We start from the raw sequence: 21618 nt of genomic DNA on the forward strand, positions 1-21618 counted from the left end.
AGCATGAGTCTTGCATCTGAAATTGTGTATATCTTAAGCAGCACAAAGAGGAAAATCCAGCACTCAGCCTGTGTAACTGGCCATGTGCTGAGGAGATGCACAGTGTTAGAGAAGAAATTTTCTTCCCCCAACCACAGCGCAGTTGTGGAGCCTCTTTAGAGTTCAAAACAACCAGTTATTACGATTGAAAAGATGTTAAACTAAGTGCTTAGGGGTGTTTCAAATTGTGTTAATTAACTCAAGTTGCCTAACTTGATTTTTAAAAAGCACTTTTTTGCATGGTCACTCAACTCCCAGTGATAGAGGTGACCTCTGCAGGGCTTTCATCTAGTTCTGGAGGTGAGCAGTGGAAGGACACACATGCCTTGCCCAACCATATTCTCTGTGGCATGCTGCTCAGCGGCCTCATTCCAAGCAGGGCTCAGAACCATGCAAAGGATGCACACCCCCTACCTGGGTTCCCATATCCAGCCTTGCTCTGGCACAGTGGAACCACACCAATCCAACTGCACAGGAGCCTCTGCAGCTTCAGAGGAGGGAACCTGATTTGTCACAAGCTACCAAAAGCAATGTCTGAAAAATGTGTCACAAAAATCAGCATAATAAATCTCTGAAAATATTCCCTACTCCAATATGTTGGATAAATAATTGGCTAGCTGAAGTATTTAGAGCCCCCACAAGGTCTTATGCTAAAATATAGAAGCATTTTTAAAAGTGAAAAAGAGAAGCAATATCAAACCTGCAATGCAAGGGAAATGAGAAACTCTCCTCCAGGTTCAGGAAAATGGATATCCCATAAATATTAAAAAAGGTGGGAGGAAACTCCTAAAGAAAAACTGAACACAACCCCCACCTAGATTGTACAATTTTGTAATTGAAAAGAATGAACCGATATAAAACCCAATCCTAACTGTTATGTCTGTGCTTAACTTTACACCTCTGAGTAGTGCCATTAACTTGTATGGGATTACACATGCTAATAGTTAAGCACGTATGTAAGTGTTTACAGAATAAACCCCATTAAATAGTATCCTTTGCCTTTGTGTGATACTTAGGACTCAGTCTTAGGAACTTAGGAATTGTAATACCAAATCAGAAATGAGGTCCATCTTGTCTATATTTTTCTCCAACAGCAGCCAGCACTAGATGCTTCAGAGGGTGTAAGAACTCCACAGCAGCAGATGTGGGATAATCTGCCCCCCATTCGGTCTCATCCTGAGCTCTAATAGAGATTGGCTTAAACCTTGAAGCATGAGGTTTAACAAACCTCTCAGAAGTTTTGCTATTCCTTATAACTCTGGACATTCTGATCTGTATAAACATCCCATCCCTTTTTGAATCCTGCTAAATTCTTGTCCTCAATGACTTTCAAGAGCAGAGAGTTTCAGTCTAATTATGTGTTGCGTGAAAAAATATTTCTTTTTATCAGTTCTGAATTTGCCACTTTTTTATTTCATTAGATGTTCCCTTGCTTTTGTGTTAGGAGACAGGGAGAAATGAAGCACTGTTCATTATTTTATATACTTCTGGCATGTCTCCTCTGATTTAGCTCAGTTCTAAATTAAATAATTCATTTCAATCTCTCTTCACGAGTTTTTCCATGCCTCTTAGTCATTCTCATCACTCTTCTCTGCACCATTGATGTATATAAAGGGATTAAAATACTTTTTCTATTGTTCTCCCCCCGCCATTCCTTATGCAACCTAACATCATTTTTATTTTTGACTGCAGCTACACATTGAGCAGATGTCTACAGCGATACCCAGCATCCTTTCCTGAGTTGATACATTTAAGTTAGACGCTTCTAAGGTGCAGTAGTTTACATTGTCTCCTGCACTTGTATGATTTTGATTTGTCAACATCAAACTCCATTTGCCATCATGTTGCCCATTCATCTACCTTGTTGAGGTCTCTGTCAAGTTCCTCATAGTCTCCTTTGGTCCTGATCTAACCTAAATAACTTTAGGTTGCATCTGAAGAAGTGGGTATTCACCCACGAAAGCTCATGCTGCAAAACGTCTGTTAGTCTATAAGGTGCCACAGGATTCTTTGCTGCTTTTACAGATCCAGACTAACACGGCTATCCCTCAGATACTAAATAACTTTGCATCATTTGCAAATATTGCCACCTCACTAGCCACCCTACCTTTTCCAGGATCTTAATATAGTAAACAACACTGGACCTAGTACAGAACCTTGAGGCACACAGCTATTCACTTTTGGCTATGATGAAAATTGACCTTTTAATCCTTTTTGTCTTCTAGCCAGTTTTTGATAGATGACATTACTTCGCCACGACTACTTAGCTTCACTAATAGTCTTTTCTGAGAGACCTTGTTAAAAGTCTTTTGATACATCTAAATAAATTAAGCGGTTTTTCCTTATCTACTACTTTAATGATGTATTCTAAGAGATTAATGAGATCATTTTCCATAGCAGAAACCCTGTTGGCCATTTTTTCCAATACTGTTTAAAAGATTCCGGAATTCAGGGGGGAAGAGAGGGTGTGTGTGTGCATGTGTGATGTAGCACTGTATACATGGCGAGAGAACCAAGACAGCTAGAAAATAAAAGCTAACTTCTACTAACCCTGATATTTTATTCACAGACAAGTTCTTATGTGAATGATCTGCACTTAATATAGTTTATCTTGCTTCCTCCAGCTCAATGGCTTTCAATCTGTAGACTGATGGGGAGGTCTGCAGACTATGTCTAAGATTCCCAAAGGCGTCCCATCTCCATTTGAAAAGTTTTAGGGGTTCACATATGAAAAAAGATTGAAAACTATTGCTCTAGCAGGCACAATGCTGCTTTTTAACATTTCCAAAGACATAGTTTAATCTTTCTCTCAGAGATTTCGAGGCCAGAAGGGACCAGTGTGATCATGTCATCTGACCGCTTGTAGAATACAAGCCATAAATCTAGCTTCATATTTACCTGTCTTCAAATTTGGCTTGTTGTGGGGACTGTAATATTGGCAGCATGTAAGAGCCCAAGAACTGCACTCAGGAGCCTTGGGTTCTCTGCCACTGAACTACTCGATAACTTTGGGCAAATCACTTCTCTGCACCTCAGTTTCCCTATCTGTGAAATAGGGGTATTGATACTAACCTCCTTTGTAATGTGCTTTGAGCGCTATTGATGGTAAGCGCTGTATAAAAGGTAGGTATTATTACTAATCGCTATTAAATGGAAGAGCCAGCCAGTGGCCATGCTTGTGGGCCCGACTGACCAAGCCGTTCCTCTCGCTTTGTGCCAAAGGGAAGTGGAACAGAGCAAGGCCGTGCACCCGCGCAGGCCCGGCTCTCTCGCAGGGCCAGAGATGCTCCCTCCACCAGGTATCGCAGCCCTCGCACGGCCCGCGGGGCCAGCACTGCTCAGGGGCAGGAGGCGGCAGGGCGGCGGCTGCGCTGGGGGCAGGGTGGGCTGGGAGCGGGGGCAGGGGGGACGCGCTGGGTCAGGAGCCGCCTGGCCGGCAAGCGCAGCCCCCTCAGAACAGCGGTGCTAGGGCCACGTGCAACACCCTGATCCCGCTTCTGTCTGCGCCGCGACCGCCGCCCCTGCCTCGCTAGCAGCCAAACCCAGCCCCGAGCGCCCACCCCAGCCCTGGCCCCCAGCTCTCTCCTGCGGGCCTGGGCACATTCCGCGCATGCGCTAAAAGGGCGGGGGAAGCGTGCAATCAGCGTCGGCGACGCCGGCATTTCTGTGCGCATGCGTGAGTAGGGTTCGCCGCCGGCTCCCCCAGCCAGTTTACGTAAGTGCGCCGGAAGTAGTCTCAACGTCTCCGCTCCGGGTCGGCAGTGTACGCATGCGCGGTGGGAAGGAGCTGCCTAGCTGGCGCGTACGCGAGGGGGACGATGCTGTCGCCGGGCTGCTCCCGACTCTGCCTTGTCCTGTCCCCAGCCAGTGCGCAGGCGCGTCCCGGTGTCGCCGCCGCCGCTGCTGACTGACTGTGGAGTGTCGTCAGGCGCCGCTCGGAGCGGTCAGCCCGTTAGCGTGAGGGGTCCGGCGCCAGGCAGCACCTCCGCCGCCCTCTGCAGGGCCTAGAGCCGGCCGGCCCCGTCCCACGTGTCCCCTCCGAGAGGCTTCCGCCCCCGTCCCCTTCCCGCCGAGAGGACGCAGGGTCCCCAGGCCGTGTGAGGCCCCGGGCGCGGGCTGCGGAGCCAGCGCCTGCCCCGCGTGCGGGGCGCCGCGCGACCCCGTTTCCCGGGCAGGCCGGGCAGCGGCAGGATGAAGCTGGTGAGGAAGGACATCGAGAAGGATAACGCGGGGCAGGTGACCCTGATCCCCGAGGATCCCGAGGACATATGGCACACCTACAATCTGCTGCAGGTGGGCGACAGCCTGCGGGCGTCCACCATCCGCAAGGTGCAGACCGAGTCCTCCACGGGCAGCGTGGGCAGCAACCGCATCCGCACCACCCTCACCCTCTGCGTGGAGACCATCGACTTCGACTCGCAGGCCTGCCAGCTGCGGGTCAAGGGGACCAACATCCAGGAGAATGAGTACGTCAAGATGGGAGCCTACCACACCATTGAGCTGGAGCCCAATCGCCAGTTCACGCTCGCCAAGAAGCAGTGGGACAGTGTGGTGTTGGAGCGCATTGAGCAGGCTTGCGACCCAAGCTGGAGCGCTGATGTGGCAGCAGTGGTCATGCAGGAAGGTCTGGCTCATATCTGCCTTGTTACCCCCAGCATGACACTGACCCGGGCCAAGATTGAAGTGAACATCCCCAGAAAACGAAAGGGTAATTGCAGTCAACATGACCGAGCGCTGGAGAGATTCTATGAGCAGGTGGTGCAGGCAATCCAGCGTCATATTAACTTTGAGATTGTGAAATGTGTTCTGGTGGCCAGCCCGGGGTTCGTAAGAGAACAGTTCTGTGACTACATGTTCCAGCAGGCAGTCAAGACTGACAACAAGCTGCTGCTAGAGAACCGGTCAAAATTCCTTCAGGTAAAGTAGATAAGTAACCCTTAAATTGGGAAATCCAAAAGAGTGAAGAGTTATACAATGCGACAAAAAGGTGTTATAAGGTGTGACATTAACACAAAGAAAACTTAGGCTGACCATCAAGAGAAATGTATTTTTGGTGGGATATTAAATGATGGGCTAGTAAGGAATGTAGGTGTCCTTTTGTTTGGGACATTTAAATCTAGACTAGATAAAGCAGTAGGTAATTAAATGCCATCTCCCCCCCCCCCCCACCGAAAAAAAAACAACAAACAAACAAAAAAACAAAAACTTGATGAGCTCATTAAGATGGCAGAAACTACAACAGTTGGAAAATTACATTTCCAGCAGGAATGTCAACTCAGTCCTGTTGTGTCAGGCCCTACCAAAGTCATGGTCCATTTTGGTCAATTTCACGGTCATAGGATTTTAAAAATAATAAATTTCATTATTTCAGCTATTTAAATCTGAAATTTCACAGCATTCTAATTGTATGGGTCCTGAACCAAAAAGGAGTTGGGGGAGTGTCGCAAGGTTATTGTAGGGGGGGTTGCGGTGGTACTACTTAACTTCTGCAGTGCTGCTGGTGGTGGTACTGCCTTCAGAGCTAGGCAGCTGGAGAGCAGCAGCTGCTGTCCGGGAGCTCAGCTCTGAAGGCAGAGCTGCCGCCAGCAGCAGAGCAGAAGTAAGGATTGCACGGTATGGTATTGCCGCCCTTGTTTCTGCACTGCTGCCTGCAGAGCTGGGACCTCAGTCAGCAGCTGCCACTCTCTGGTCATCCAGCTCTGAAGGCAGCAGCACAGAAGTAAGGGTGGCATGGTATGGTTTTGGTATGCCATCCTTATTTCTGCGCTGCCTTCAGAGCTGGGTGCCCAGCCACCAGCTGCCACTCTCTGGCCACCCAACACTGAAGGTAGCGCAGAAGTAAGGGTGGCAATACCAGGCCCCCCCCCAATAGCCTTGCGACCCCCCCCTACAACTCTCTTTTGGGCCAGGACCCCCAATTTGAGAAACGCTGGTCTCTCCCGTGAAATCTATATAGTGTAAGGTAAAAGCACACAAAATACCAGTATTCACGGTGGGAGTCCAGATTTCACAGTCCGTGATGCATTTTTCAAGGCTGTGAATTTGGTAGAGCCCTAATCATGAGTGTTTAATGACAGATTTAATGCTGCTGTAAAAAAAGCAAACAAAAACATACCTGTAACTGGCAGGACTGAGTTAACATTGCTGTTGAAAACTTTAATATTTGTTTCTCTTGGCTTTTGTTGTCTGCATGACCTTAAGGTTTCATTTACTGATTATTTTTCATCTGACTTCTTGGGTAATTTTTAAAGGCGAATGGAAAAAAATAAGAAAAACCAGATCTTATTGGCTTCCTGCGTTTACTACTTCTGGCTTCCTAGATTAAGCAGGTCTTTAATCCAAAATCAAGCTTCCAAGCCTTTGGAGATCCCAATGCATTAAAAATAGATTCAGAAGTATGAAACCAGCATTTGTTTTAACTCAGTGTTTTAACATGGATATGTATCAGGTTTTATCTGATTTTCAGTGATGACCACCATGTGGAGCAGGGTCCAATCACTGCTGAAAAGTGCACGCTTCCTACATCTGCAGCATGTGCAATGCATGCCTCTTCTGAAGCATATATCTGTAGCCTTAGCAGGATTTTCTTTTCTGAATAGTTGGCATATCGTTTCAGAGATGTAACTTTAGAGAGAAAAACAACCCAGCTTTCTTTTCTTTTTCTTCTTTTTTTTTTTTTTTTTTTTTTTTTTCAAATGTAGCAAAAGCACTAGTTCCTATTGAGGATTACTCTGATATCTAGTTTCAGATGTATTTTGCTCTAGGCCAGTGCTCTAAATCCCAACGTGTTTAAATCAAATCTTGAATGATAGAAACATTTTTTTCTATCCTTGCTAAATTTAAAGATAGCTGAAGAGATTTTGTTCAATATTTATGAAAAAAAATCACCTTGAGAAAGACTGACGATGGAAAATTTCAGTTCACAAGTGAAACATATAAGACTAAATAATCAGCATGGACTAAATGATCCATTTTTTTCTTCTATCTATAACATTTATTATTGTAGGTCCACTCCTCCTCTGGACATAAGTATGCGCTGAAGGAAGCTCTTTGTGACCCAGCTGTGGCCAGCCGTCTTTCTGACACAAAAGCAGCTGGTGAGGTCAAAGCCTTGGATGACTTCTACAAGATGCTGCAACATGAGCCTGACCGGGCTTTTTATGGCCTCAAACATGTGGAAAAAGCCAATGAGGCCATGGCCATTGATACCCTGTTGATCAGTGATGAGCTCTTCAGGCACCAGGATGTGGCTTCTCGCAGCCGATATGTGCGGCTGGTAGATAGTGTGCGGGAGAACATGGGCACAGTGCGCATATTCTCCAGCCTCCATGTGTCTGGGGAGCAGCTCGGCCAGCTGACAGGGGTAGCAGCTATCCTGCGTTTCCCTGTTGCTGAGCTCTCTGACCAAGAGGAGGAATCCAGTTCTGAAGAGGATTGATGACAATGGCTCACTCCACCCTCCCCTCATAGCATAGTAAGACTAAAATGACAGTCATGGCACTTCCTTTCCAAATACTGCAAGCAGATGTGCCATGGCATGCAATTTAACTTTTTGAGAACAATATTTTTTAAGGTTTCTGGCTTTGTTCAACACGCTCTACTGGATAGCCATATGTATTTGCACTTGCTGTGGTAATGATGATGATGGGTATACTATAGGTTGGGGTTGACCATTGTTTGCACAAACTACACTGTGGATCACCAAGAGCATAACAAACATATAAAAGTCTCTGATTTGGTTCCTGAAAGCTGCTGATTAGGTATTTTAAAGAAGATGAGTTTCTTTGCCTTTTGGTGAATGTACAAAAAAGGATAATAAATTAAGGGGAAAAGACACTAAAATGTCACATTTTTCTGCTTTAAATTATGTGCTTGCAAACAGTACTGCAAAGTATGGAAAGCAACGTGTTAGGTATCATATAAAGTATACTGATACTTTTCAATGAGCTATCCAAGGCTTGCCCATCTGAATGGCTATGTTGACAACTTGGTCAGGAACCCAGAGGTTATACCTTACTGATGTAAAAAGGAGTAGATTGTAGTAGGGATGGGAAGAATACCAGATGTGGATCTGTCTTCATCATGAGTCCAGCCATTTGGCTGAATTTGGCAATATTTAATACCGTTCTATCAGAAATGGAAACTTTAAAAAAAAAACACCCTGAATTGACAGTATCCCTTTAGACATGATGGCAACTGGAGGCCAAGGTGTGAAGCTATATGTACCATGCTTTTAACATTTCTTTAAATGCACTACCTCAGATCCCTGTCATGTGAGCTCCAGAAAATTGTACTATATGCTGATTTATATGCTATAAATCAGATGCTCCAGCTTGAATTAACTGTGTTCTAATGAATCAGCGTTAGGATAATTTGGGCCTGATGCTGCAAGCCCTTACTTGCATGAGTAAGGTTTGCAGAATTAAGTCCATAGTTTCCCCAGGAATCCTTTTGGCAATAGATAAATGGCTTGCATTAAGTCTCATAATCTGGTATTCTCATGTAGATGTTTTTAAAAACAGGCATGTACAATACAATTCCTCTTGGAAATAGAAGATCTAATTAGAGGCAGGACTTTGGCCTTTTTGAAGATAATGATGGTTAGAAAAAGTTAACTTAGTTATTTCCCAATTTTATTTAATCTATTTATCCATATTTATTAAAGGTGCTCAGAATTGAGGTGATCAAATGGTAATCCAGTATTTCCTGGAGCTTATAGTTTTGAAAAAAAGTTTAGCCGGAGGAGGGGTAGGGGGATGAGAAGGGGGAATCTTCAGAATCTGAAACACCGTTAAGGCAGTATTTGGGGCAGGGTGGTGGTGGTGGTGTCAAGAGTAATAGTGTAATTTTTACATATAAATAATCAGTTTTTATCAGGATATCAGGCAAGGCATAGCCGCAAATCTAGGCTTTTTGTTTTTGTTCTTTAAATACTAACTGTTAAAACTCAAGTTGGGGCAGCCCTTGAGTTATAATTTGAATTAACTTTGCAGTGAGTTGTAGTGGAAATCTGATTATAGAGATCTTGGCCTTAGAGCCCAATCATGCAAGGTCTTGAACGCCTTCAGCTCCTATTGTATGTTTATCTGTTTGAAGAATTATAAGTAATCACTGAAATTTTCTCTAACAGTTAGCACTGTTTCACTTAAAAAAAAAAAAAAAAGGGTAGGGGGACATTCTTGTTGAAAGGCTGTAGTTTATCTGGCAAGATCCTGAGCCGCTAGCAAGGGTTGGAGTGCCCTCAGCTTACATTAAAGTCAATGTGATTTGACAGATACTCAGCACATGGCAGAACCAAGTTGCAATAAATAGTCTTAAATCTGACAAGTTAGTTTTATAGCACTAAATGGTTTCACTGTGTCTAAATACTGCATAAGTATTTTCTCCCTTGAGATCGCTGTATTAGGCCTGTATGTTGGTAAGCAAACATCATTGGTCATTATTAAATAATGCAATAATTTTCAGGATAATGCTATTATAATTAAGACCAGATTGCAGCACTGACCTTGTATTGGGCATGGATAGCTTAAAATATCTTTGCATTGGTATAATTTGTTGAATTATGCTATCCCAGATTGTGGGACAGAAGGGCTTGCTGGTTGTTTGTCTCATGCATGAAAAAATGAGTTCATTTAAAAAAAACGTAAGGGGTACTACATTTTTTAGCCTTTTGTAGTACATGAAAGGTACAAAGTCAAAATACTGCAATTCCACACTTCTGTACTATGTGCCTCTAAGTGTGACAACATGTACTGTATTGTCAAATACAGCTCTTCAAATAAATAACCAATATATCAGTTTTTTGGAAAGGTATAATTCTCAGAAGTATGAGAACTTACTTTTGCAGTTCAGTAACACTTTATAGTGATTTTGTTTCTCTGCAATATTTCTGTTTAAGTTTAGAATTGGAGTTCTGCAGTGAATGAAATTTATAAAAATATAGATTTTTCTTTTAACTATTATTGCAGTGCCACTAGTTTACTGGAAGAAATATATACTTCCAGAAAACAAGACACCTGTAAATTTGTTCATAAACACTTTTGCAGTGTAATCAAACCCATAAACGATACACAAGTAACATGTAGAAAATGCATCAGGTTTCAGGAAAAAGTGTGTGGAATCATCCTCCAAGTAGATACAGTAATGCAGACCCCCTACACTTGACAGAGTTCTATTGAAGCTGATACCTTTGTAGTTAGAGGTATTGGATGAAGAGTTCTTTCCATATTGGCACATATACTTGCAAAGTTAAGGCCTTAAACTTATATAAACCATATACAGGGATACTTCATCCACCACTAGAAGTCAGCAAATGTTAAACAACACAGCAGTATTACACTACAACTTAGGACAGGACATGAGTACCTTTTCTAGCCAAAACTGCAATGGAAGTAGAGATCCCTGTGCTAGGATTGGGCCAGAACATGGAGGGCCCCACCCTTAAACTTATACCTTTGGGTTTTCAGCAATCACAAAGAGGACCTCAGTATTGCCTTTCTGAAAGAAGAATGAGAAGTATAGACTTATATTAACTCTATATAATATGGTTTATGCTGTGGTTACCTTATTGATCACTACTCTCCCTGGATCAGCTGTGACACTTCTGAAGTATATAGGACTTAGCATAGAGGAGTTGGCTCTAGCATGCCTGCTTGTAGGATTGTCATGTTGTGACCTGGCCTATGCTTAACATTAAGCCTGTCAGTAGTCCTTATTTTGATCCGGCAACCCCTGTTCCTGGACTGAATAATTCACTTGGGAAGAACCACTGCTGACCTCAACATGCAAGTGTTCTGGGATTTTCAATATGAAATTTATCATAAAAATATAGGATCAACTAAAAAATAAATCCACTTGATTATATATCTTATTTTATTTGCTTTGTAACAGCTGTTTTAGAGAAGAACATGATTAACACAGGCAATCATTTATCTTTTTATTTAGCTTTGAGCAGTTTTTTTGCTCATTTAGGCCATTTAAATAAAATGCTATTAATTATAGACATATAAAGGTTATTTTACTAAACTTAAAACACATTTATAGAACAGTATTACTCAGACCTCAGTGGTTCAGGAGCCAAATTAGCAATCAACATTACCCAAAAGAGCCATTGTAGTGTGAATTCATTTTATATATAAAATACACACACCACACACACACTTACAGCAAAATGAGTAAGTATTTTATCAACTACAATTGGTTAATAACATAGTAAAAGCATCCTGATTGGTTAATAACTTAGAATGGTTAATAATTAAATCACACTGTGTTTTAATGCATCTCCTGCAGCTCTTTGCAACACATATTAAAGAGCCACTTGCAACTCTTGAGCCTCAGTCTGAACCGTCTAATTTGAAACATCCACTTAAAAGGTAGACACTAAATCTAGACACAGTGGTAGTGGACTCAGGGATTCATGATAGTGAGCCTTGAAATGTAAAACTTGTTTTGTCAGTTCCTTTTGTTACAGCAACACTGATTAAATAGAAACCATGTAATGATATTAAGGATTATATTTTATTGTTGTATTCTTGGGTCTAACACCCTCCAAAAAAACCCGTAAGTCCTAGGTTTGGAGCAAACAGAATAGTACCAAGTCCACTTATTTTTAACCGTTGAAAATATAGATGGACATATGAATTTTTTCTTCATAATTTGTTACTTAGCATATATTTGACATTTTGTTCTGTTACTTTGAACTATACATAATGAAAATGTAACCTACTTATAAAAAGTGAACATATGCATGTAGGCTTTAATATTCACTTTTGAATTAGCTCAGCTAGACCACTGTTTACATAACTAAAGTTTTCATATTTCTAGCTATGCTTTCTTAAACAGAAATGGCACAAGTTACCTCATTTTTAGAAGGAAAAATATATCAAATGTCAAATAGCAAAAAGGTTTAGGCTACTGTTCATCTTATTCCCAGTCCGTCATCTGCAAAGCATGGACTATTCCTTAAACACAAGATCTCTGATAGTAATTTTCAAAACAATGAAATTCTTGAAGAGGGCCAACAATTTATGGGAATGCTTACTGAGAAATGAGTTACTTTGGGGATGTAGTTATCAAAAACGTAAGGGAAAGATTTAGAAATACACAGCTTTCATACTTTTGAGGTAGATTCAAACAAACATGAATATGGAAGATCATTTTTATATAAAGATCTCTAAAGATAGTGAAACATTTTATTGTGTAATAAAGTGAATATTTTGAGGTGTGCAATTTAGATAATAGGTTTTTCTGAGAGGGAATAACTTCAGTATAATTGGTTCCACAGCACCTGTAATTCTCTGATTACTTCCACAGCTTGTTGAAGAAGATTGTCACATTCAAATTTTGTGTAGAAAAGTAACTTTATTAAAACGTATAGAACTTTATTAAAACCTATGGAAATCCTGATTAAGGAAATCTTTATTCAGTGAGGACTGAAGTAAAGAAAATGCCAAACATTTTAGGTCTTCCAAGTACTATATTAGGTTCTAAATTCAAGCTCCAGGTTGAGAGTTTTGTTTTCTGAGCAATGGAAGGAATAAACACAGGCTGGAGAGCTTCTAGTCTGATACTTGCATAAAGAATTGCTCAATGAATAATGTCTAGTGCTGCCAGATTTTTTGTTTTTAACTTATTTGGTGTGCAATGGCTCTGATTTTAAGATAATGGCCACTTGTATTACATGTACTATAAAAGAAATGAAAATCTCTTGAACACAAAGCTAACCAGTAGTGCGAGCTCTTTCAACTGACTGAATTAGAAATATCATGAAGTCAAGTTGTTTTGTAGTCTCCTAATGTAAAACAGTGTTAAGAAAAAAATATTAAATTCTTTCCTCGTGCCATTGTTCAAAAATTATTGCCTTTCCCCATTGCAGCTGAGGACTGTAGAAGCTGGGGGAGTTGATCTCCCTAGTACTGCCTGAGTTGATCTCCTTAGTACTTGATCTCCTTCTGGCTGATCCCAACTGTCAAATTTAGTTCTGAACAACTAATTTTTTGTCATTCACTTTGGAAACTCTGAATTCTGCACAAAATGTAGCTGCTGCCATAAAGCTCGAATAAATTAATCATACAGTATAGAAATACTTAAAAGTTTGTGTGCTGGAAAAATGTTCAACTGACTTTTTACTGGAAGAACTTCAAAGCAAACAAAATATATATTGCTGCAAGAATATGTAATGCCTTCACATGAAAGACAAATTTAATTAAGTCTTTCAGTGAAGCATTAACCTTCAGAAATCTGGCACTTCTATTTGCCAGCCAAAAGAATGTTTAGGGGGAAGTTTGTCTTTTTTTAATATGTATTTCTGCAGGCCCCAAATGTTCAACTTTTGTGTGTAGAAAAGACTTGATTTGTAAGGTGTTAAACACTATTTCCTTTTTCTTTTTTGTGTGCCTTAGGAAAAATTTGGCAGCTTGCCAAAATCACAGAACACTCCAGATCAGGCTAACACTATCATATTAGTAGGCAATACTGCTGAAAACACATGTGAGCTGCCACAGCCGTTTTTGGCAGGAGGAGAGGGGCATAGGAAGGGGTATCACATGGAGCAGGAGTTCCTCAAACTCCCAAGATAGCGAAATCCAAGTTGGGCTCCCATGTTGTATGGGGCCAGCAGCCCATTACCTCTTGTGAGATAGTTCCACATGGGACAGAAGGTCCCACTTCCTGGGGGGGGGGGAGAGCGGGGGGGAGAGCAAGTCAGCTACCTTTTGGACATAGCACATAGTTCCCATCCTCTATTTTGGATAACAGGCTGCTGCCAGCTAACATGGTCTGTGCTGTTGTATTGAAGGTTCATGTTTCAAACCCTGATGATTATTCATTATGGGGAGGTTGTTACAGTTGTACATAAATGGTTTTAAGTTTTGCATACCAAAAAAACTAGGAAATTACATACAAAAATCTGTGTTAAAAGAATATTTTTTCAAGCATTCTGAAGCATCCATCTCCCTTCTGCGTTTGTATTATGAGAGTCTTTAACTACATCACATACTATTTTTTGTCACAGAATACCTATTTCATTCAGTGCACAGGTTGAATGTTGCACAGACAACTGTAAATCTGGCATTTCCTAACTTTTGAGTGTTTGACTTTACAACCTAGATAGATAACCTTTAACAGTTAGAATATATAATTTAGAACATATGGAGCCTTTCACTTCTAGAACATAAGGAAAAATTCAGTTCAGGAGCGTAGTGACTGACAGCCATAACTGGGGCTCTACCAAATTCACAGTCCATTTTGGTCGATTTCAGGTCATAGCATACCATAAAATTGTAAATTTCATTATTTCATCTATTTAAATATGAAATTTCATGGTGGTGTAATTGTAGGGGTCCTGATCCAAAAAGGAGTTGCATGGGGGGTGTCACAAGGTTATTATGGGGAAGGGGAAGATCTTTTAACACAGATTTTTTTATATGTAATTTCCTTTTGTATGCAAAAGTAAAATCCATTTATGTATAATTGTTACAACCTCCCCATAATGCATGATCAACAGGGTTTGAAACATGAACCTTCAACACTGCAGCACAGACAGCTACCCTTACTTCTGCGCTGCTGCTGGCAGAGGTGCTGCCTTCAGAGCTGGGCAGCTGGAGAGCAGCGGCTACTGGCCAGGAACCCAGCTCTGATGGCAGAGCCACCGCCAGCAGCAGCACAGAAGTAAGGATGGCCTGGTATGGTATTGCCACCCTTACTTACTGCTGGTGGAGCGTTGCCTTCAAAGCTGGGCACCCAGCCAACAGCTGCCACTCTCTGGCCACCCAGCTCTGAAGGCAGCGCAGAAGTAAGGGTGACAATACTGTGACCCTCCTGCATCTCCTTTTTGAGTCAGGACCCCCAAATTAAGAAACTCTGGTCTCCCCCATGAAATCTGTATAGTATAGGGTAAAAGCACACAAAAGACCAGATTTCACGGTCCATGACATGTTTTTCATGGCTGTGAATTTGGTAGGGTCCTAGCCATGACTATTTTGGAGGTTGAGTGCCTTATATGAAATAAATTTGTCGTCTCAATTTAGTTCTTAGTGGGCATTTGTTTACATCACACTAGGACCCCAACAAGGGCATTGAATGGACAGGGACCATTTTTCACCCCTATAGCTGGTCCTTCCAGATTAGGAATGAGGCACACTAGGAGAGTTGTGTGAAGATGCTTATACTTCTGCTATTTATTCTGCATCTGTTGTGAGAATTAATATTTCCATCTCTAGTACCTTTCGTGAGCTCTACATTTAAAAAAAAAAAAGAGAAACCTGCAGTCTCCTTTTTTGGATTCCCTACAGGCACTGAAGTGATTGAACTTATGCCACTAAAGGTATGTCTGCACTTAAAATGCTGCATTGGTGTAGGTAATCCACCTCCTTGAGAGTACTCCTGGGGGAATTCTGTGCCAAAATATTAAAAATTCTGCACCAAAAAATTAAAATGTCTGTGCACAATATTTTAAAATGCTACAAAATTCTGCATATGTTATTTATCATAATAACACAATATAATCACTTCAGTTTCAATTATTTTGGTAATTTATTTCAAAATACTTGTCAGCAAATATTCGGCAACAATACAAAGAGACAAAAATTCCCCTAGGAGTAGATAAAGAGACCCTATGACAGCCCAGTCTTGTTTCTCTGCCCCCAGAGCCCAGCCAGAGGCCAGACACTCACACTCCCTCCCCCTCAAAGTCAAGCCATGGGGCCCTCCCCAGCCCTGACACTCACACCCCCTATCCTCCAGAGGCCAGCTGAAGTCCCCCTACAGAATTCCGTGGACCTACCACTCTCTTCACCAGGGTGTTAGTCTGCTATAGCTATGTCTCTCCAGGGTGTGGATTTTTCACACCCCTGAGAGAGGTAAATGTAAATTAGACCTGAGTCAGTATTTAGTTTTAAGGTTAAAAGCAACAGTTGATATATATCTAGTTGACCTAACAATTTAATACCCTGGGCACTATGGAATTGCCTTGTTAAAATTAAACTATGTGTAGCCACTGTGATTTCTAAAGAATGATGCATATTCCAGGAACGTGTGGGTTGAAATGGATTGTTTTGAATTACAATAAACAGTTTCTGCTCTATGGAACATGGGCCCTCTGAATCCAGTTCCACTGGTTATGATAATCAGTACAGTAAAGTAAACAATTATTTCCGTTCTTACTAATAGTTCTTATTAATTAGCCAACCACCATTACAGGTCAAGCCATCTTGTTTAAAGTAACTCAATGATCATTATGTAATAATTGGCCCTTATACAGGACTTTTCACCAGAAGATTTTTAAGTGTTTTACAAACATAGAAACATTTGTGAGGGAACTTGAACTTGGTTGCTCTACTTCTAATTTTTGCTTGGTTGCTCTACTTTCCCAGGAATTATAAGTGCTGGATGTGGAAGCTCATAGCTTGTGCTGTGCTTCCCCTCCCCCCACCAAGTAGGAGTTCTAGAATGTTAAATTAAATTGGAAATGTTGCAATATGTAAGAAAATACCTTAAATACACCAGATAAATAGATTTTCAACTATACATTCCTAAACTTGACAAAACTAAGATCCACATTCTCTGCTACACCTAGTCTCCGTGCAGTACAGCAAGGGTAGGGTGACAAAGAAGCAAACACAACTTCCTGATTTTTGTGTTTCTTCTCCATTCACCGCAGCATAGTTTAGAACAGCCTGGGGTCTGCCTTAAACAATGGCAGCTGTTAACATCCTCCAAGGAGCTGTCAGCTAGCTAAGACTAGTTGAAATACAATATAGCTTCTGGCATACCCTGTAAGCTGAGGCTGGAAGGAAAGGGTAACTGGCCAGTTTCCAGCCCCTTTGTACTGCTGGAGCTATAAAGTTGAGAGCCTATTGATGTAAGAGAATATGATAAAACTATAAAGTGAAAGTGTTTATTTACAAGAGTTCATTTCCCTGTACATGTTGGTAGCACTCAATTCTTCTCTCAGACAATTATCGCTTTTTAAAAAAAAGGTGTTGAGCACTTATAGTTCCTATTGGCTTCTGAAGATGAGACCATTGATGAGCATTGCCAAAAATGGAGTAATCTACATGAGCCTGGCAACATTCTGCTCACTCAGGACAAGCAGTGTCTAAAATAGTGAATAAAATGCAAGTTTTTTCCTAACTAGTAAATTTTCAAGTTATCTTTGCAAGGCTGATCTAGATGTTCTGCTAGGATACTAACTTTCTTGTACTCGCTGGAGTCTTAAATGTACCATGGGTGGGAAACGTAAAGTATCAGCAGCAATTATCCATGTATAAAAGCTCTGGTTTTTAGGACTAAATATGAAAACTAGATTTCTCCCATCCTCAAAATCAAAACATCAAAATTAAGGTTTTAAACTTGAAAAAAAATCAGCTTAAATAAATCCTCTGCATGGCTGGTGCCAGTCTACCCTTTGTTTTTTATTAGACAGTGGAGCAACTTTTATAGTAAAAAAGCCAGAGCTTAAATTAAATTAAATTTTCAAGATTGTCAGCTAGCTCGCAGATAAAAGGTCCTTAAATAACTACTGAGCATCAAACTCCCCTGCTACAACACAAAAGGTGCTTAAAGCTTCTACTGCTGGCCAGATCCTCCACCTCCATGCAGTCTGCGGGCATAGATGTTATGGAAGCCATATATTATACATACAACTGAAGATGCACATTCACTGCTTCAAGTTGAAAATCTCTTGAAATTATTTTAGCTCTTTGGAGAAATTATCAATTTTTACATAAAAATCTAAAAGCCTCATCATTTTAATTCTAAAATGAATGTGATTTTTAGTCTGAACACTTTCCTAAAGTGTTAATGATTTTTTTCACCTAAGATATTTTTTGAACTAGTTCAACTGATGAACTGCAGTCTGCAATGGCAATAGCAGGTACATGTCTATTGAGTATAATGCACTCCAAATAAAGCACACACAAGAGAATTTTCAGATATAGCCACAGCATCATAAAATATATATATATATATAATTTTTTTGCACTTACTTCAGCTAACTAAGAGGTCCAACTGATAAATTAAGTTCTCAGGGGCTTCATGTGGATTTTTGATGCTCCATGGAGGACTTAAATCCTAGCCCAATTAGTGAATCCATTCACAGGAGGTTATCTTTCACCTGACACCTATATATAACCTGGATAATATTCCTCTTATAAGTAAAATGAAGATAACTAACTAACAGGTACTAATATGCAGTACAGTGAGTTTGTAACAGTCTTTGTTTTATCTGTCACAGACCATAATAGAAGTAAATGTGCTCATACAAAATGTGAGAGAGGGTAGTAGCAAGTTTGGCGTGCCTCAATTGATTTGACAGTTGTCCGTCAATTTAAAAATATCATAGTGTAAACCATTCTTCATACAGAACTTGATATATGAAAACATCTGTCACTTCTATTTCTGTCTATGACAAACTCAACATATCAACCTAATTACTACCAAAAGATGACACATTTAAACATGTACCTTCTAAAGATGTGCAGTGTTTTGACAGAGCAGAACAGACTATTCTATGTTGGAATTTAGCATCTAGATAATTGGGGATGAGGAGACGCTTCCATTTGACCTCCATTTACAAGAAGTACAGGCTCTCTTTCTTAAAGAGCTGGGGCTCCTCCCTGGCAAAATTACAACAGTGGAACTAATTGAATATTGCTTTCTTTTCCTATACTGTTTATAGTAATCACTAAAAATCCCTATGCTTCTTGCAGCTGTGACTGCTAGTTATATGTTAAGATTTAAAAAAAAAATAACATCTCAAACAATATTACTTAGCAAGTTGATTTCTGTGAAGAATTAGCACATTAAAAGCAATGGAAGATAGCAATACTTACAGTGATGCTTTCATGTTAATCTAGATTTGATTCCCACTACCATAATTACATATTTTCTTCTGTCTCATTGGCTATTTAACATTTAACATCATCTAATTAACATCTAGGTAAGTATCTTTCCAATAACTACTAATATAGCAAGATACTTCCAAGACATTCATATTGTGTCTAAGAACATAGCATATAGGATCAAACCAATAGTCCATCATCCTGTCTTCTGACAGTGGCCAATACCAGATGCTTCAAAGGGAAAAACAGGACAGGACAATTATCCAGTGATCCATCCCTTGTCATCCAGTTCCAGCATCTGGCCGTCCAAGGCTTAGGGACACCCAGAGCATGGGGTTGCATCCCTGACCATCTTGGATAATAGCCATTGATGGACCTATTCTCCATGAACTTGTTTAATTATTTTTTGAATACAGTTATACATTTGGGCTTCACAAGATGCCCTGGCAATGAGTTACGTTGTGTGAAGTGCGGCTGGGCCTGACCCCCATCTGGCCAGCCCACTCCCCCCCCCCCCCGCCCCAAACAGGCGGCACGGCCAGAGTGCCACCAGCCCCAGTGCTGGGCAGGTGGCACAGCCAGAGAGGCCCCAGCAGTGGGCAGGTAGCGCGGCCCCAGCGCCAGGAGGATGAGTGGCGTGGCACTTTCCCCACACCATTCGTAATTTTATAGATCTCTATCACATCTCCCCTTAGTCATCTCTTTTCTAAACTGAACAGTCCCAGTCTTTTAATCTCTCCTCATATAAAAGCTGTTCCATAAGCCTAATCATTTTTGTTGCCCTTCTCTGTACTTTTTCCAATTCTGGCATTATGATATTTTCTGTCTTGTTATCTAACCCCCAGGGGTTCTCAAATTAGGGGTTGGGACCCCTCAGGGGGTCACAAGGTTATTACATGGGGGGGTCGTGAGCTGTCAGCCTTCATCCCAAACCCCAGTTTGCCTCCAGCATTTATAATGGTGTTAAATATATTAAAAAGTGTTTTTCACTCATAAGGAGGGTCACACTCAGAGGCTTGGTATGTGAAAGGGGTCACCAGTACAAAAGTATGAGAACCACTGATCCAACCCTTTCCTAATGAATCTTAACATTGTTAGCCTTTTCGACTGCCACTGCACATCGAGCAGGTGTTTTCAGAGAACTATCCACGATGACTCCCAGATCTCTTTCTTGAATGATAACAGCTAATTTAGACCCCATTGTTTTGTATGCATGGTTGGGATTATGTTTTCCAATGTGCATTTTTTTGCATATATCAACACTGAATATCATCTCTTATTTTGTTGCAGTCACCCCGTTTTGTGAGATCCCTTTGTAACTCTTTGCAATATGCTTTGGATTTAACTATCTTGAGTAATTTTGTTTTGTCTGCAAACTTTGCCACCTCATTGTTTACCCCTTTTTCCAGATCATTTATGAATATGTTGAACAGCACAGGTCCCAGTACAGATCCTTGGGGGAACCTGCTATTTATTCTTTCCACTGTGAAAACTGACCGTTTATTTCTACACTTTGTTTCCTATCTTTTAGCCAGTTACTGATCCATGAGAGGACCTTCCTTCTTATCCTATGATTGCTTACTTTGCTTAAGAGCCTTTGGTGAGGAAACTTTTCAAAGGCTTTCTGAAAGACCAAGTACACTCTCGCCACTGGATCACCATTATCCAGATGTTTTGTTGACCCCCTCAAAGAATTCTAATAGGTCAGTGAGGCCTGATTTCTCTAAAAACATTTAACACCAAAACATATTTATAACATTTTACAATGTGAGCTTGTGTTATGTCCTAACTTATCTCTAATTTGCCTCTAAATCATCTCACTTCACTCATATCTTACTGGGCCTTCTTATTATCAAGTCCAAATTTAGTCCCAAAAAGCTATTCTCGACTTCCATTTTAGCACATTTGAGCGTTAGTTGGCATTATTTATTTGTTTATTTTGCAAAAATTATAGAGATTTCTCAAGTCCTGATGAACTAAATATTATGAATAAGAAAAAAAATTGAAGGTCATTTTAATATTTTTACATGGGACCCACTGCAATGGCCATTAAAGTCAACACAAAGGTTCTCTTTGACTTTAGTGGACGTTGGATCAGGAATATAAACAGTGACTGAACATTGTACTATCTTCCAAATGAAAAACTCAATGTATTATTAGAGTTACCCATTTATTTTTCCTGCAAAAAACATGAATAGGGCTTTAGTGCTAAGAAATTCCAAGAGTGGAGGCTACTTTCCCATCAGACTCTGAAACTTTTTCTTTGCCCACTTTCCTGTTTGCGTTACAATTGGGTTTTCTATTACATAATTATACAGCATATATGCCATAAGAGAAATTAATGTCACGTTGTAACGAAAGTTAGATGCCTGAAGTCCCAATCCCTGTTCTTACTGATTCCATGGCACAATATTGAGCCTTATATTGATAACAGTTTTTCATATCACTGCTGTATTAATATTTAACCCCTGTAGAGCCTTAAGATGCACAGTGCATATCCTACATAAGACTAGGGGGGCTTTCAGGATACCTGCTTGGCTGCATACATTTTTGCTGTACCGTAGCAAATTACAAGTCTGTCCTTAAACATTCTGTTCCAAGGTCAGTTCTAAAAGCTAGTTGTAGTAGGATGTGCAACTGACTTGGAGTTGAGACTAATTCGGTCCTTTGCTCCCTAGGCTAGCTGGGCTTGGGAGGATCACATAAGGATGGTTGCTATTCCTTTTGGAGGACTTTGTCT

At 40.8% G+C, this 21618-nt stretch overlaps 2 protein-coding genes across 2 annotated transcripts in view; both read left to right on the plus strand.

Annotated features, from left to right (window-relative positions):
• ITGA1 (integrin subunit alpha 1) overlaps positions 1-21618 on the plus strand; it is a 118764-nt gene that overhangs the window by 5306 nt on the left and 91840 nt on the right. The gene's annotated exons all lie outside the window — the stretch shown is intronic.
• Positions 3743-9672, plus strand: PELO (pelota mRNA surveillance and ribosome rescue factor). The gene is made up of 2 exons (XM_045020535.1): positions 3743-4956; positions 7046-9672. Exons 1-2 carry the CDS (start codon positions 4231-4233, stop codon positions 7475-7477), a joined length of 1158 nt encoding a protein of 385 aa, XP_044876470.1. The 5' UTR covers positions 3743-4230; the 3' UTR covers positions 7478-9672.

This window comes from Mauremys mutica, chromosome 6 (genome assembly GCF_020497125.1).
Source record: "Mauremys mutica isolate MM-2020 ecotype Southern chromosome 6, ASM2049712v1, whole genome shotgun sequence".
NCBI classification, from domain to species: Eukaryota; Metazoa; Chordata; order Testudines; family Geoemydidae; genus Mauremys; species Mauremys mutica.

What these genes read in the sequence shown, in the direction of transcription:
- PELO (XM_045020535.1), top strand. Translation starts at nt 4,231, where the DNA reads ATGAAGCTGGTGAGGAAGGACATCGAGAAGGATAACGCGGGGCAGGTG. An exon ending in ACCGGTCAAAATTCCTTCAG is followed by an intron (nt 4,957 to 7,045) that starts GTAAAGTAGATA and finishes TTATTATTGTAG; the next exon opens with GTCCACTCCTCCTCTGGACA.